Source organism: Odocoileus virginianus, chromosome 18, assembly GCF_023699985.2.
Source record: "Odocoileus virginianus isolate 20LAN1187 ecotype Illinois chromosome 18, Ovbor_1.2, whole genome shotgun sequence".
NCBI lineage: Eukaryota > Metazoa > Chordata > Mammalia > Artiodactyla > Cervidae > Odocoileus > Odocoileus virginianus.
Genome location: NC_069691.1, coordinates 15,604,296 through 15,622,639, shown reverse-complemented (window position 1 = coordinate 15,622,639; position 18,344 = coordinate 15,604,296). Strand labels below are relative to the sequence as shown.

Here is an 18,344-nt window from a genome sequence, read left to right as displayed (position 1 = left end):
ATAACACCTTTGTGCATAGTAGGTGATAAACCATGTTCATGTTTTGACTTTATTTTCCATGGGATTAAATTAAATACACCCTTCTGTTAGGGTTTTATATATCAGTATTTCTAACTTAAGCCTAGCTTAAGTTAGAAAATATTAAAGAAAAGAACAATAAGATTTTCTTTCATTGCTGGAAGTGTAAAAATCCCAGTGCTTCTTGTGTAGCAATTTTCTTGCCAGTGAAAGAATGAAGGTAATGAAGTTAAAGAATGTGTGTTTGGCTAAAAAAAAAAAAAAAGACAGTCAGATGGTATGGAACTAGGTTGAGAACATTTTCCTTAAAATGTGACTTTTTCAAAATTTGGACTTGTTCCTACTTTGCTTTGGAGCATCCTAGTCAAGTACATGTCTCGTTGCCAAGATCTTCACACAACTGGAGTAACCTTGGTAGGGCCATGTGTTCTGAAAATGGTCAGACTGGTCTGTGCTTTTTGTTCATTCAACAAATATTTATTGAGCATCTGCTATGTTCCAGACACTGCTCTAGGACCTGGGGGCATAGCAGTAAAGTAAACAAGGAAATATCTCTGCCTTTGAGTGTTCTAGAGGAAGGAGACAGACAAACATAAAAACAGGAATGTTATATAGTATGTTAAGAGGCAATTAAATGGTATGGAAAATAATAAATTAGGGTATAGAGAAAGAAGAGTACCAGAGGAGGGGGGATTGCTATCTGAAAGAGTGTAGTCAGAATAGGCCTAATAGAAAAGGTAATATCTGGGTGAAGACTTAGAGGTGAGAGAGTGAGACATGAGACTATATGAGAGAAAAGCCACTGTAGGCAGAGATTAGCACATGCAAAGGCCCTGGGGTGGTAGCAAACTTACTACATTCCAGGAATGGTATAGAGCTCAGAGCGAGTGAGGAGAAAGGTGGTAGGAATCAGACAGGTAGGAGAGTGAGCAGGAGTTATGTAGAGCCTTATATGTTGTCAGGCGTTCAGCTCTTACTTGGAGTGAAATGCTGAGCTAGTGGAGGGTTTTGAACAGAGGAATGGTAAAATTTAGCTATTGTTTTAGAAAGTTTACTATGGATGCTGTGTTCAGATTAGATTGCAGAGAACTAGTGTAAAAAGCAGGCAGACTTGTTGGGAGGTGTTGAATTAATCCAAGTCAGAAATAATACTGGCTCAGATGGGGAGGTAGCAGTGGAGGTGGTAAGGAGAGAAGTGGTTGGATTCTGGACATATTCTGAAGGTAGAACCAACAGAATTTCCTGACCACCTGGACGTGAAGATGGATATAAAGAATGTTCAAGTTTGGGGCCTGGACAACTAAAAAGGGTGGGGTGAGCTTTAGAGTGAGGCTGTTAGGAGTGTAGTTTTGACCAAGTTCAGTTTGAGATATCTACTTCACAATAAGAGGAGATGTCCATTAGGCACTTTCAATAACAAGTCTGGATTTTAGGAAGAGGTTGGAAATTAAAATTTGAGATATAACAACACATATAGTATTTCAAGCCTTGAAACAAGATGAGATCACCAAAGAAGTGAGTGAGAATGGAGAGATTCAAACATTGGGTCTTGGAGCACTCCAAGATCAAGAGGTCAGAGAAGAAAAGGTGAACCAGCAAAGGAGTGACCAGAAAAGTGGGAGAAAAACCGGGAGAGGTCAGCGTCCTGCAAACCAAACTAAGAAAGTCCTTCTAGGAGGCAGGAGTGATCTACTGTGTCCAGGGCTACTAATGGCAAGAAGGACAAGAACTGAAGACTGACCCTTGCTTTTAGTCATGAGGATGTCACTGGTGAGGGCAGCAGACACACGACAGTATCCCAGAAGTTTAGAGGAGGTCATGCGGATGACTGGTTGACAAAGCCCATGACCGATTGCCCAGTTTTGCAGGCTGGTAACTTCACTGAGTGAAACACTGAGGGAGGGCTTGCACAGTGCGCAAGATTTGATAAAACCAAATGGGGCAGGACTTTTTCTCCCACCCTTATAATAGACCATTGGATTCTCAGATCTGTGGAAATGAGGGAAAGGAAAAGGAGGAATGCCTTGAAGGAGCAAGGATGGAGCCTCTGATCAATTCTGGTTGGGGTGTCTCAAGCATTGCCTTTTGAGAAATGAACAGACTTCACTGACTAAACTTGAAACTTTAAAGATGCTCTAGAAGCCATTTCCTTTGCGTGCAATATTTGGGAACTCTTTTTTCCCTCAGTGCAGCCATTAATTTCCATGTGAAATAATAGATAACACTATGTAAAAATTTTTACATCATGTATGTGAAAAAATCAATATTGGCAAAGAAGAGGATGCAACTGGATATAAAAATTTATGCATATTTTTTCAGGTTGAAGAGATATAAATTTTTCATCAAATGAGGGAAGGTTAAGAACTACTTATATAGAGTCCATGGCTTTTTTAAAAAATGAGCCAGAGGTACATAGAATTATATTATGGGTGTATTATTCTGGAAATTACTATTATTATATTGCTTATTTTAGTGGCTTCATGGTAATTATTAAACACCAACCAGCTCTATTTTTTATGGTGGGGGGCTGACTTGTAGTTATGTCCCATTTCTGTAGTATGAATACTTCCATTGTAGACCATTTCAAACTACCAGAGTGAAGCCATTTGGACCTACCAACAGAAGGCACATAATTGACTGTTGGAGCCAGTGGAGACAGGCTCCAACACACCGCTGCAGTATTTATGTGCAGATTAATCCTGCTTCTGCCAAAAACAAGCAAATTTAAAAAAAAAACTAAAATTAGGAAAGGAAAATACAAATGTAAAGTGTTATATAATTAACATACAGTATATAATGTATGATGTATAAAGTATAAGATATAAAATATGTTAAATGTCATAATAATATTAAATATTGTAGACTGTATGGATCACAATAAACTGTGGAAAACTCTTAAAGAGATGGGACTACCAGACCACCTTACCTGTATCCTGAGAAATCTGTATGCAGGTGAAGCAGCAACAGTTAAAACTGGTTCTAAACTGGGAAAGGAGTACGTCAAGGGTACATATTGTCACCCTGCTTATTTAACTTATATTCAGAGTACATCATGCGAAATGCCAGGCTAGATGAAGCACAATCTGGAATCAAGATTGCCGGGAGAAGTATCAATAACCTCAGATACGCAGGTGACACCACGCTTATGGCAGAAAGCGAAGAACTAAAGAGCCTCTTGATGAAAGTGAAAGAGGAGAGTGAAGAAGTTGGCTTAAAGCTCAACATTCAGAAAACTAAGATCATAGCATCTGGTCCCATCCCTTCATGGCAAATAGATGGGGAAACAATGGAAGCAGTAAGAGACTTTATTTTCTTGGGCTCCAAAATCACTGCAAATGGTGACTGCAGCCATGATATTAAAAGATGCTTGCTCCTTGGAAGAAAAGCTATGACAAACCTAGACAACATATTGAAAAGCAGAGACATTACTTTGCCAACAAAGGTCCGTTTAGTCAAAGCTGTGGTTTTTTTCAGTAGTCATATATGGATGTGAGAGTTGGACTGTAAAGAAAGCTGAGTGCCAAAGAATTGATGGTTTTGAACTGTAGTGTTGGAGAAGACTCTTGAGAGTCCCTTGGACTGCAAGGAGATCAAACCAGTCAATCCTGAATATTCATTGGAAGGACTGATGCTGAAGCAGAAACTCCAATACTTTGGCCACCTGATGTGAAGAACTGACTCATTGGAAAAGACCTTGATGCTGGGAAAGATTGAAGGTGGAAGGAGAAGGGTACGGCAGGGGATGAGATGATTGAATGACATCATTGACTCAATGGACATGAGTTTGAGCAAACTCTGGGAGTTGGTGAAGGACAGGGAAGCCTGGTGTGCTACACAGTCCATGGGGTTGCAAAGAGCAACTGAACTGAACTGAAATATTGTACAATTATATTTTCAAGAAGTGTCACAGAAAAATCTCAGGAAAGCAGGGCAGAAAACATATTTGAATACATATTACATGTGGACATATGTCACACACATTATTTAATTCTCACAACGCTATAGCACAGGTTTATTAACCATTAGTTTTAAACTCAGGGAGATAGTGAAGAACAGAGAAGCCTGGAATGCTGCAGTTCATGGGGTTGCAAAGAGTCAGACATAACCTAGCAACTGAACAACAACAAATTTTTTAATTGAACATAGGTTCAGACGGGATAATCCATTAGATCACAGTCACACAGACAATAACTATTAGAACCAAGACTTGAACCTCATCTACCCAACCATTCCCCTAAACCAATGATGGAAGTTCAAAATATTGTCCATGGATTAGTAGGACAAATTCTCATGTTAATTACCACCTCAGTGGCACAATACTAGTATATTAATTACTTTCTGTATGTTAAACTGAATTATAAATTATTACATGAAAACACTTATTTTGATGGTCAAAATCTTGTAGCATATTTATCTTTCTTGGATTATACACATTCTCCAAAATTATCAACTCCTTTATCAGTACTGTAGTCAAGTCGTTCATTGACTCTAATTAGTTTCCAGAACAGTACTCAAAAGGGAAATGAGGGGCAGAATAAATTCAGAGTATGGGGTTAACAGATACAAACTGCTATACATAGAATAGATAAGCAATGGGGATTTACTGTATAACACAGGGAACAGTATTTAATATATTGTAATAATCTATAATGGAAAATAATCTGAATATATATATATATGTTAGAAGAGAATATGATGTTCCTTTTTAACAATACCTGATGTTGCATTGCTCTCAAGGCTACTACATGTATATCGAGGCTTCCCACTTGGTATATGGACAAAAAGTGCGACTCTCGTCCAGGCCTCTACGAGGAGTCACTGGAAAACAGTGCTTGACCTTTTTCTACCACATGTATGGAGCAGGGACTGGCCTCCTGAATGTTTATCTGAAAAAGGAAGGCGGCAGTGAAGAGTCTCTCTTGTGGAGAAGAAGAGGTGAACAGAGCATCTCCTGGCTACGGGCGCTGATTGAATATGACTGTGAGAGGCAGCACCAGGTGAGCCAAGGGAGACAGAACCGAATGATGGGAAGCGCGCCTGTAGGCTTCTGATGCTCTTTCTTTTTCTTGCTGCCATCAAGACTGTTTTGTTCTTTTTCGGGGTCAAAGACAGAGGCAGTACTTGTTTAAGAGTAAACATAATTAGTCTATATTGATTGAACCTAAGCAGTGAAAGGGGAATTAGAAAGAGAAAGCTTTGAGTATTTATACATAGAGTAATTTTTGCAACTCAATAGTGAAACTAGAGCTATTTTCATGTTGGTACATTTTGAGTGTCAGTTATATTTTGTGTCCTGAAAACCTCCAAAACAGAGCTTCTCTTTCTTCTAAACCTGGTATTACCTAATTAGTTGTTGCAGCTGCATCTTTCACTCATCATTAGCCACATGCAAGGGCTGCTGTTGTAAGCTTCTATTTAACAGAGTACGTGATCCAGTGTACATTTTTAAGCCTCTGTCTGCACTGATGCAGAAGAAACTGAATCTTGATCCTATGTCCTGGGCCTGCCTTGAGGTAGTAGAAGATTTCCTTCCTGCAGGATTCCAATTATAAGGGAATCTGAGCAGCAATAAGGAGCCTTTTCAATTCCAGTGGGTGAGATCAAGCAGCCAATTAGCCTAGAAGTCAGCAGCAGCCTCCTAAAAGCTTATGACTTTACTGCTGGTTGTTTTTCTTTAGTCACTAAGTCATGTTTGACTCTTTTGTGCCTCTGATGGCCTGTAGCCCACCAGGTTCCTCTGTCCATGGGATTTTCCAGGCAAGACTCTGGAGTGGGTTGCCATTCATTCTCCAGGGGACCTTCCTGACTCAGGAATGGAACCCGTGTCTCCTGCATTGGCAGACAGGTTCTTTACTGCTGAACTAGCAAGGAAGCCTTTACCTGCCTACCATGAGTCAAAGCTCCAGAAAGCTCTGGGCAGATAACATTAGACCCTTGACTATCCCTGAAATTGCTGTACAGAATTCCAGGAGTGACCTTCAGCTAAAAGCCCTACTTCCTCCTTATCCTTTCTTCTGGACCAGAGCACCCCTTAATGTTGACCACTGGCTGCTTGGCTTAAGCAAGTCTTCCTAGGAAGAAATATCCAAAATAAAGACATTATTTTATGCCACCCCTTAATCAAAATTGATTTTCTACAGATGCAAATAGGAATGGCCAGGTTGCAGTGTCATCCAGGTTGCTATTGCTAAGAACAAACGACAGAGGGAAGATGCGCCATTATTCAAGGATGTCCCATTATCTTGGTGTGGATAAAACATTTAGTAAAGGAAAATATATAGCCCCAGGAATAATTTTGATAGTGATTTAATGTCTGCTTACAGAAAGAAAATGGATCACTCATGAACTTCCTTATATCACTGATCATCATTCAGAGATGATGGATTAATTTTTTTAGGTTATCAGGGCACTCACACTATTCAAAGATTATCAAGGTGTGGTCCTGACACCAGCAGCAACACCTGAAATGTATATTCATCTAAAATGAAACTCACCTGCAATGCACACTCTCAGGCCCTGCCTTGGAGCTACTGAACCAGAAACTCTGGGGCTTAGGGCCCTGAAATCTGTCCTAACAAGAATTGTGGTGAGTCTGGAGCATTCTAAAGATGGAGAACCTGTGTCACAGATGGAACAAATCTGAGTCTCTCGGGCAGAGCCTGAGCATTGATGTTTTTTAAAACCCCAAATGGTGCTGATGCACAAGAGCGCTAGGATTTGAAATCTGTGGAGCAGGTGACTTCACAGCATCTGAGCCCTGGGTGTAGGTCCTTGCATATATTAGACTTGCCAGGTGACTTGTTGTCTGAAATTTTTTTGAGCACAAAGTAGTGAGGCACCTGGGGTGGCATCTTGGGATATTTAAGCTCAAAGGGTAAAGAATGACCTGAGAGATTTTTGGCTCCCAATTTGAGAAAAAAGATTCCAGATCATTCCTTTAGGCTTAGAATGAAACAGATATGAATCTGCCATGAGGAATGTTCTTCTTGATTTTGTGATTCCCTCAGGAATCCCAAATGACTATCTGGAGACCAGGATGAACTAGTTTCTCCAAAAATCTTAGTGTCTAAGAAAACACAGAGACACCCATGTGCAAATGGTCATCTTCTATGTGCCAAGTACTCACAGTGCTAAGAACTGTGCATAAGTTCTTTCAGCTGATCTTGTAGCTCTTCTTTAAAAATGGGGAAAACCAAATGTCCAGCTGGTAAGTGGCAGAGTGAGAACTCAGTCCCAGATCTAACTGCTTCCAATGTTTGCATCCCTAAGTCCCTGTTTTACACTCCCTCCTGCCATAGAAGTCCCAACATACACTCATCGCCCTGGATGTCACAAGCACTGGGTGATCTTGGAGGAACACCAGTCTCTCTGAGACTGTTTGTGTTAGTTACTCATTCATGTCCAACTCTTTGCAACCCCTTGGACTGCAGCCTGCCAGGCTCTTCTGTCCATGGAATTCTCCAGGCAAGTATAGTGGAGTGGGTAGGTGTTCCCTTCTCCAGGGGATCTTCCTGTCCCAGGGATTGAACCCTGGTCTGTTGCACTGCAGGCAGATTTTTTGCCATCTGAACCACCAGGCAAGCCTGTTAATACATTTTCAAAATGGGGTGATAATGCCTGCCATGCTGACATCACTAAAGTCACAGTCAAATGAGATGATGTTTGTGAAAGGGTTTTATAAACTTTAAAGTACCAAACTATAAAAAAGATATAATTGTTTCTTAAAATGTGTTCTTTCCCAAATCTTTCTGGTCTTTATAACCAGGGCAGACCTGGTATTCTCAATAGCTATGTCAGTTATCAGACTGAGCTACTATAGGAGCTCAGGCCAAAATATCTCTCTTCAGTAAGTATTTATTGACCATTTACTCTTTTTAAGTGCTGAGGATACTGCAATGAACACAGCATACAGTTCTTACACTTTTTAAGTTTGCGTTCTGGGGGGGGGGGGGGGTAGAAAATGTGAAACGAAAATATATAATGTAACATCAAGTGATAGTAAGTGCTATGAAAAAGAGTAAGTCAAGCTGATCAGGTAATGAGGTCAAAGAAGTATCAGGAAATACTCATGAAAGGCCTTGGATCACATGGTACAGTTTGAAGTTTATTTCAAGAGCAATAAGAAACCATTAGAGGCTTTTAAGGTAATATGTTCTGATTTATACTTTTAAATGATCATTCTAGCTACTACATGGAGCTCCTTACTCCATACTACAGACTATGGTGGTGTGGGTGGTGGGCGAGGAGACTTTGGGAGCTACTGCAGTGGGCCCGGCAACAGACATGGTGGGCGGGGCTGTGCAGCAGAGATGAGATGTCATCAGAAAGCCCACAGGACTGCCTTCCTTGTGGAAAGTGGGGTTTGAGAGAAAGAGAGGAGCCAGGGTGTTACCAAAGTTTTGGCCTGAGCAACTGCTAGAATGGAGTTGCTATTTATTGAGATGAGGAAGACCTTAGGTGGAACAGACCTGGAAGAGGGAGGGCAGCTTATGCAGGAGGCAAATTAACAGTTACTATTGTTTTTAACACACATAGTTTTTGATCTTACTAGACATCCAAAGTGGGTATGTCAAGTGAACAGTAGGCTATGAGCCAGGCAATCAGGAAAATGTAGAGAACTAGAGAAGTCAAGTCAATCTGTACATCATGAGAGAGAGTGGGCAGGTACAGATGATTTTTAGAATACTGCAGTACTGCTGCCATTTGTGATTTATCCTGTAGGGCAGCAGTCCCCAACTTTTTTGATACCAGGGACCAGTTTTATGGAAGAAATTTTTTTCACAGATGGGGGGATGGGATAATTTCGGGATGATTCAAGCACATTTATTGTGCACTTTATTTCTAATCTAATGCCACCACTGATCTGCCAGCATTGAAACATGTATATTATCATATGTGAAACAGATCGTCAGTCCAAGTTCGATGCAGGAGACAGGGTGCTCGGGGCCGGTGCACTGGGATGACCCTGAGGGATGGGATGGGGAGGGAGGAGGGTGGGGGGTTCAGGATGGGGGACACATGTACACCCACGGCTGATTCATGTCAATGTATGGCAAAAACCACTGCAATATTGTAAAGTAATGAGTCTCCAATTAAAAAAAAAAATGACAGGAGGTATTAGTCTGCTGCTTGGAGGTTGGAGACCCCTGATATAGGAGAAGTATCTGGGTGGCCTCTGGATGATATTCCAGTCATCAAATTTTCTTTGTAGAAAAAAAATGTATCAAGTGGCAAAATTTTAATCATGTCCTTTCCTAAGGGATTTATTAAAGTGCTAAGCAGAACCTGACTCACTGTTGATCAAAAACACAGAATGATTTTATTTCCTTTGAATTCCTTGCTTACCTTTCCTCCTTTGCTCTCAGGTGTTTTCCTCCTGATTTCTTATCCTTTGATGTCATTGAAAGAGAGTGTTAGACAAATTCTCAGCTCAGTGAAATATTTCTATCATCCATATTGTTCATTATACTGCCTGACATTTAGTAGGAATTATTATGTGCTGGGTACTGAACTAAGACCAGGTCTTCAAATTTTCTTGCTCATGGTGCCCTTAATCTCAATAATTTTTTTTCCTGGTGCCCCTGGACCAAAAGATAGCTAATGTTCCCTTTATCAAGTAGTTGAGTCAAAACTGTAAGTATTTATGTCCTAATGACTTGAGCTTCCCAGGTGGCGCTAGTGGTAAAGAACCCCGCCTGCCAATGCAGGAGATAGAGATGCAGGTTCGGTCCCTGGGTCAGGAAGATTCCTTGTAGAAGGGCATGGCAACACACTCCAGGATTCTTGCCTGGAGAATCCAATGGACAGAGGAGCCTGGCAGGCTACAGTCCACAGGGTTGCACAGCATCAGACAGGACTGGAGCGACTTAGCATGCATGCACAATGACTTAGTAACCATCTGAAAATAAAATACACTTAAACTGAAAGAAAAAGTTACATTTTTATCTAATTCTAAAATAACCACAATTATTTAATAGAATTTTTACAAATACAAATAGGGGAATAATACAAAGGGGAAATCATAATGCTATAAAATGGTTATCACTCAAATATTTAGGAAATTCAAAGGAAAGAGTTGTATGAAATCAAGGTTTTGGCCCACCCACAGACTATTCAGAATATAATTCCATCGTGTGATTTTTCTGTTGTACTTCCATTGCAAAGTTGGAGGTTAAAAAACAGATTTCATTGTTGTCCAGAAAACCAAAACAGTTATTAACTACATTCATATATCCTCCTATCTAGATGTATTAGAACACTTTTTCCTCTTCTTACTATTTATTTGAATTCTTGTTTAGGGTTATAACTTTAGAATTTCTATTAATGTTATCTTGCCACGTTTCTGTTGTTAAAGCTTCTTTGAGTCATTAAATTCAAGATAGTTTCATATGCTTATTATTTATCCACTTTATATTGTTAATTTAATTTAAATCATGAACTAGTCCAATGGGGAATAATTTGCTCATAAAATTAGTAGAGCAAGTGTGTCTTCTGGACAATTTTCATTACCTACAAGCCTCCCTGGAGTATTCCATGGTTTATTAGCTATTATTAGAGTGGTTTCAGAGCTGATAATATATTTTCCCTAGAACCTGAATATTTGATCAGTTATTTTCTTATAGGATCTAAAGTCGTGAAACTGGTTTCCCCTTTTTCTTGGGCTGTGTCTTGGATGTTATGGTATTTAACATGATCAGTGAACCATCGTCTTTTTGGTAAATTTAACTATTATACAGTGCTGCTCATACTTGGGTCTCATCTGTTGTTTTAATTCTCCCGCCTAGAACTAGTGCAAAGGTAGATTTAGGGAGAGACTACGGAAGCTTAAGCTTCTGGGCCCCTCACTTCCACAGGGCCTGTGAGTGGCAGGAGTAGAATATTCTAGGTAGCAAGGGAAAACAGGTCACCACCTAGAAGCATTTCTTTGTGAACTTTCCTGGGAAATTGCCTAAAGAGGTCTCAGAAGAAAGGAACTTGAATTTCCAAGGCTCCAGTAATTTGTTGTGAATTTCTTTACATTCCAAATAAGTATTCCCTTTTGTACCTAAATTTGAATTGGTGATTTTGTATTCTTTTCCTGAAAGTGGGCCCCTGAGAACAATCTAATCTTCCAAACCCACACAGCTTAGATCTGCCTCTGACCAGCATTGTTTTAGCAGGATGACTCTATTTCTAAATTCATATTTCATTATTTTTCAGATAATTTTTGAAGCCATTCGGGGAATGTCACTAAGAAGTGACACTGCCATTGATGATGTTAAATTTCAAGCAGGATCCTGTGCAGGTAACAATATTTTTTCAAATTATTTAAGTTTGACTGAAAAGGGAATTTGCAGTAGTTTCAAATCATAAGAATGCAAATTCAGTATTTTCTACATTAAAAATAGAGAAAACTATATTGTCTATTTGTCTTTCCTGACAGAAATGGAAGATCAAAGTCAGCAATCATCAGGATATTCTGAGGATTTAAATGAAATTGAGTATTAAGCAATGATCTGAATCGGATTAACTAAACAAAAGCCATACCTCTCTTCAATCAAAATGAAAACAAAATAATACTGGACAGTCTTAACCATTTCATAAGTTATAAAATGACTTCAGAGCACTCTTTTTCATTACTTTTGCAAAAAATACTGACTCAGGGCTTTTTTTTTTTTTTTTCTTTTTTGCCTATGACAACTGTTACTAGAAGTACAGGCTGCTGGTTTTACCTAGATCATACATCTTAACTTTGGTACCAGTTAAAAATACAAATGTACTATATTGTAGTCATTTTAAAGTATACAAATAAAGGGCACAATCAAATGAGATGTGCTCACTTAAATCTGCATTCAGTGAATGTACTGGGAGGAGGACAGGTCTTGTGGGTTTCCTTTTGAACTTCAAGTATCATAAATATTTTTAAAGTAATAATGTGTGATGTCAGTAATATCTGCAGAATGAATGCAGTTTTTCATGGTAACAAGTTATTCTAAGAAAAGTCTATTTTCTATGTTTTATTCATAGAAATGGAGTATTAATTTTTAAATATGTTTACCATATGTGATAACAAAGGATCTTTCTTCAGTGTTCCAGGGTAAGTCAGTATTAATTAATGCTGTATTACAAAGCAGTGCTACCTTCTTTTTTCTATTTTTGAAAGTCATTCTGAACACTTGGATAGAAATTGCACTCTTTTTTTTTTTTGTAAAGCAAGCTTGAAAGTGTTTATGTACACACACCCCTAAATTTTTCTAGTGTGTTAAACAATTTTACTGATTTTTAAAATAAATGTTTTGGTAATGTTTTGAGTTATATGAATTCAAACAGATGTAGTAAACTACTATCTTTTATTTACATGTTTAGAAAATTATATAGACATGTTTATATATCCAAACAGCTATTATGAAATTATGACTACCTAATAAAAAATAATTTGAAAATCTCTCACTAGCAAGTAACCTTCTTCAACATATTTTTCTCTCTGTTTTTAAAAAATTTCTATTTTTATTCTTTGGCGTGGTTAGTTCCCTGATGAGGGATCAGCACAAAGTCTTAACCACCAGAGTGCCAGGGAAGTCCCAATATATTTTTTTGAATGAATATCTTCACTGTATAACTGCTGATTCTAATTTGAATCTCTTCTCTGATACAATTAAATGCTTCTTAATCCTTTTTGTTAGTGGCATAAGCACTGCAAACATAGATACATAATTAATTTTTTAAAAGTGTTTCATTTCACATAAGCGATCTCAATTTTCTCCAGAATTGTATCTTATTAGAATGTAAACTCTGTGAAGACAATGGTTCTATAAATGAATGAAGTAATTCACCAGACTCTGCTTACAGATTACATAAAGCCATGGTAATGATCAGCTTCCCGGGTGAAGCAGGGGTAAAGAATCTGCCTGCTGGCACAGGAGACACAAGAGATGAGGGTTTGATTCCTGGGTCAGGAAGATCCCCTGGGGAAGGAAATGGCAATCCACTCCAGTTTTCTTGCCTGGGAAATTCCATGGACAGAGGAGCCTGGCAGACTACAGTCCATGGCGTTGCAAAGAATCGGACACAACTGAGCAACTGCAGATGCCCATGTGGTAATAATCATTGCTAATGTGTATTGAATATTTATTGTTATCATTGTTCAAAGAGCTTTACATGAATTTGCTCAGTTAATCCTATAACAATCCATAAGGTAGAGCTAGTGGTGGTGGTTATATTTTGTAAGTAAGAAATTAAATCTGTTCAAGTTCAGCAACTAGTGTAAGGCTTGTCTTTGAACCTTGGTTTCACTGTTCTTTAAAAAAGAAATGACAGGCCCAAAATGTAGTTACTTGTACTAAGTCCCACATCAGCAGACCAAGGCTTAATAGCTAACCTAACTGCAGTTATAACCTCCCCTAGGATTGCAGTCTTAACAGATCAGTCTGGAATTTTCTGGTCAGCAGCAGTGAGGTAATCAGCCACATAGACCCTTCCCATCCCTAAAAAGAAGATGAAGTAATCCACTCCTCCTTTTCCCTTTCCCTTCCTGTCTACAAAAGCCTTCCATTTTGTAGAAATCCTTGGAACTCTTCTCTACTCACTAGATGGGATGCTGCCCAATTCATGAATTGTTCAGTAAAGCCATTATATCATGACAGTTGACTTGGTTGAATTTTTACTCAACACTGCCAAACCTGTGTTCTAATCCTCACAAGACTGCCTCCTGAACCTCCAGCTTCGCTACCAACTCCATTCCCAATACCTAAGGTTCCAAGTTTCCCACAGGCAGGAGGATTTATTGGCTACCCTGGAGGTTGCCAAACCAGAAACACTATGCGGGACAGCAGCTTTGGGAAGTGGGTGGGGGGAGTTGGTGGTGGTAGTGTTGCAGGAAGGGGGACCCCTTCCAGGGCCCCAAACTGGGCTCTTGTCTAACACTCGGAATGAACTGTCCGAGGAGACACATGTGCTGACAAAGCCAGAGACTTTACTGGGAAAGGGCACCCGGGAGGAGAGCGGGAGGGTCAGGGAGCCCAGGAGGACAGCTTTGCCAGTGGCTTGCAGTTTTATGGTGATGGGATTAGTTTCCAGGTTGTCTTTAGCCAATCATTCTGACTCAGAGTCCTTGCTGGTGGTGCACGCCTTGTTCGGCCAAGGTGGATGCCAGAGAGAAGGATTCTGGGAGGTGGTCAGACAGATGGTGTCTCCTTTAGACCTTTCCAGAACTCTTCCGTTGGTGGTGGCTTATCAGCTCTGTGTTCCTTACCAGGACCTCCGGTTGTAAAACAACTCATGCAAATAGTTTCTATGGTGCCTGGCCAGGGTGGGCGGTTTCAATCAGTGTGCTTCCCCTAACAGTAGGGGTGGGAAGTAGAGGGGGTAGGGGTTGGGGGCTAATTATTGACTTAGGGCAGAAAGAAAGGAAGTAACTATTACCATTTGTTGCTGAAAAACAACTTGAAGTTCACAGAAGAGAAGAGAGATGAAAGGTGAGCAGATTTACTTATCCTCTCTCACTTACGCCCCCTTTTTATGTTTCACTGATTGGATGCCATTCTTCCTTTTCAGGTTGCCCTTGGCCTTTATTTTAACTATATTTCACCTGGATGAAAATTTGCAAAGTATCGTAAGCACAGTATAGTTTTCTCAGGTTTAGAAACGCCCCTGAGAAAGGCATACTAGCTAATAAATACTGCTTAACCATTTAAACCCAGTGTTAGCATTTATTCCAGTTCTCACCTAAACACACAAGTGCTTCAGATGGAAACTACTTTTTCACACAGATTGCCTTTTCTCCTATAATTTGCTGTTTGTGTTGGAAATTATTTAGAGGGGAGCAAAGGAAAGTCTAAGGAAAAAAGGGCTCTGATGCAAGGTCTGGTTAAATGAGGAAGAAGAAAATGTTTAACAAAGATGTATTAAGAAATCTATGCTCCAGGTATTATATTAAGCATGGAGATCACAAGGGTCCTCATACGTCAGCAAGGAAAAGAGAGATCTAAACCTGTTACCATAAGCAGAGTGCCAAATTGGAGAAACCATATTCCCAGGGAGTGCTTAGGAAGAGCATCCGAGAGGGAGGGCAGGCCAAGCCTCCAGCTTCAGTCTGGGCAGAGCAGACAGAACCAACACTAACACAGTGTTCTGGTGTCTGGATGTCTTCTGTCACTCTCTGGGGCCTAAGGCATGGGCTCTCTGACTTCTCATGCAAGGGATGTGTTCTCCAGTGTGATTAAATCAGAACAGGGGAGTGGGGAGAGTTTCTGTAACTGATCATTCTAATATTATGGTATTTTCAACATGTGGATTACTATAAAGAGATGAAATACAATGATTAAGTGCACAGTTTCCAGATTCAGGCTGTCTCAGTTTAAATCCTGGTTTTGCCACTTACAGGATTTGTGACTGAAAGCAAGTCACTTCTACCATCTCTGACTCCTTTCCTAGTCTGCAAAATGGGACAGCAAAATATTCATCTCTACTTCATAAGGGTGCTGTAAAGATTAATTTAAATGAAAGTGATACATATGAGTCCTTAGTATCTGACACACAAAAGCATTTCTAGTTTATAAGGGTTGACTGAGATTTTTGGATAAATCACAGTTGTTTTTATATAGCCTTTCTCTACAAAGGAATTGTGAGTTTATAGTGCCATCTTAAGGATAAAGCAACCATATGCTCTTGTCATTTTTTTTTTTATTATTTGCAATTCAAGGTTCATTTTAATCATCATGTGGGCAATGCCTTTCACTTTGCTCTTCCTACTCCAGACATTGTAAATGGTTCTTCTGTGCTGCTTACCTGTATTCATACCCCTCACAAGATTTATCATGCTAAACCAAATTCTTGCTTTTACATCCATCTCCTCAAGATGGTAGCATATTCAGTTATGTACCTATTCTGCCTAGCATATTCAGCAAATATTGCTGAACTAAATAAACAAATTCTCATTAAAAGCATTTAGTTTAGTACAAGTACATATGTTGATTCCAGAAATTATGAAGGATATAAGGATTCTCTTTGGCTTATCAAAATTTCATGGTCTGGAAATCCATGCACTAAAAGTTTAACTTAAAAATATGTCACTGACCAGTTGGGGCACCTGGTAGAAACAAATATAAAGATTCTTTGGAAGGCCACACACTCAACCCAGGCTGTACAAGTTTCTTACATATTAAATCACATGGAAGGGCTCATAATACAAAAGCACAAAACATTTAGTGAAACAATTCACTAGAAGCACAAATCAGATGTGAACAAACAGCAGAATTAGATACCCAAGATGTCATGGCCCCCTTCCAGCTGTGTCATCACTCTAACATCTGCTTTCATTATCCTATCTCCTCTGGCTCCCTCCCTCTTCTAAGGACCTTTGTGATTATATTGGGCCTAGCTGGATGGTTCAATATAATCACCCCATTTCAAGATCTTTAATCACATCTGCAAATTCCCTTTCACCATGGGAGGTATTATATTCACAAACTTCCGAGATTAGGATGTGGGCATCTTTGGGGAGCCATTGATCTGCCTACCACAATTTTCTTTTGCTATTTTGTTAGAGCTCTTTAAAAGGCCAATTTTGGTTTTTCCTTCTCAACTCTTGTTGCTTTATTTTCATAGCTTATTTGGCAGGCTAACACATCCAATATAGTGCTCAAAAGAAGTAGTGATAGTATCATCTTCCCAGAACTTGAGAATATTTCTAAACATTTCATCATTGAATATGATTTAGCTAAAGGTTTCTAGTATTGACTTTTATTGGTTAAATGAAGTTTTTTTCTACTCATAGCTTCCTAGAAACTTTAACTATCAATGTGTGTTGAAAATAATTAAATGATTTTTCCTGCTTCAGTCTCTCTCCTGCAATCTTTTAATATGAAGAATCATATTAATTGATTTGATTTGACAATATTTAATCACCCTCAATTTCTGTAATAAGCCCATTTAGATAATGACATATTTACTTTTTTAAACACTGCTACATGTGTGCAAATATGTTCATGAGTAAGACTGACAGAGAATTACCTTTAATTTCCTTAGAAATTGGGGGATTTAGACAAGGTTAGACTCATAAGCGGAGCTGAATAAAAAAAATCATTCTTTTTCTATTCTCTGAAAAAGTGGGTAGGATTAGAGCAGTGGCTCTCAACAGGGGGCACTTTTATCCTTTAGGAGACATTTGTTAAAGTCTGGAGACCTTTTCGGTTATTAAAACTGGGGAAGTGTTACTGGCATCTAGTGAGTAGAGGCTGGCAATGCCGCTGACTATCCTGCAATACACAGGACAGCTGCCTCCTCTTCCCCCAGCAAATGATTTTACCTTACCCAAATTGTCAATGGTCAGTGGTGCTGAAGCTGTGATTTACTTTTTCATTCTGAAGTAATAATCACTCTTCTCATTTTGTATTTGTAATATGGGTTTTTTTCAGAGAGGCTTAAAAACTTTTATAAGTTTCAGGCCCCATAGAACCTGGACCTGGTGGGAGAAAAAGAGGGCGCTATATAGAGGAGGGGTTTGTGTGTGTAGGTAGGGGAGGGGGAGAGAGAAATCCCTGAGTCAAAACCAGTGCTAGAAGGGCAGGGGGAGGGGGGGGGGGCGTTGGGAGAGAGAGAAAATTTTTTAGACATAATTCTCAAATAATTACAGTTACTAAGAAATTGCCCATAAGCAACAATTTCAAGAAACTGAAGGAAAGTAATTACTGTGGTATATGATCTAGCAGTTTTAATTCTTGATGCCTATCCTAGAGAAATGTTAGTACATATACATAAAGACAGGTCTGAGGATAGTCCCCAAGTAGTGTCTGTAAAAATGAAAAATTGGAAGCAATCTGCTTGTCAAATCATTAGAGTAGTGGATAAAGTGTGATATTTTCATACAAAAACTCTATAGCAGGTAAAAGGGAGCCAGACTTATCAATATATCTGTCAACATGGATATATCACAAAAATATATTTTTGAACAAAAGAAGTTGCATAACTATTCATATCATATTTTTATGTTAATACATTTAGATATGTAATACATTGTGTGTTTATATAATAGTGCATTTACATAATGCTTCACACTCAAAATACTATTACATATTTTCTGTAGATAAAATGCATGTAAATATTGAAACAGCTTTAAAAGACTTTACATTACACACTGAGCAAGTGTAAGAGTAGTTAACTTTGGAAGATAAGGAGTGCAGCAACAAGATTGAAGAAAAAAATGTCAAATGCACACAATTTTATCTGTATTGTTCTCATTTTTAAGAGTAGAATGTATTCATATATTTCACATGTAACTTTTAAAATAGATTTAAAAAGAAAATTAAATTATGCCAGTTGTTCAGGGTTAACTCCTATTTTTTTTCCAG

The 18,344-nt window shown here is 38.9% G+C and overlaps 1 protein-coding gene across 2 annotated transcripts in view; it reads left to right on the top strand.

Annotated features, from left to right (window-relative positions):
• Positions 1 to 12,442, top strand: part of MAMDC2 (MAM domain containing 2) — a 155,040-nt gene extending 142,598 nt beyond the window's left edge. Inside the window, exons 12-14 of one of the 2 annotated variants that reach the window (XM_020901881.2) lie at positions 4,756 to 5,015; positions 11,218 to 11,302; positions 11,441 to 12,442. In XM_020901881.2, the coding sequence (XP_020757540.2) occupies positions 4,756 to 5,015; positions 11,218 to 11,302; positions 11,441 to 11,505 (410 nt within the window). In that variant the 3' untranslated portion in view covers positions 11,506 to 12,442. Of the gene's footprint in view, positions 1 to 4,755; positions 5,016 to 11,217; positions 11,303 to 11,440 lie in introns of those variants that run through there. The other variant, XM_070480367.1, reaches the window with a different exon arrangement.
• The last annotated feature ends 5,902 nt before the right edge of the window (positions 12,443 to 18,344 follow it).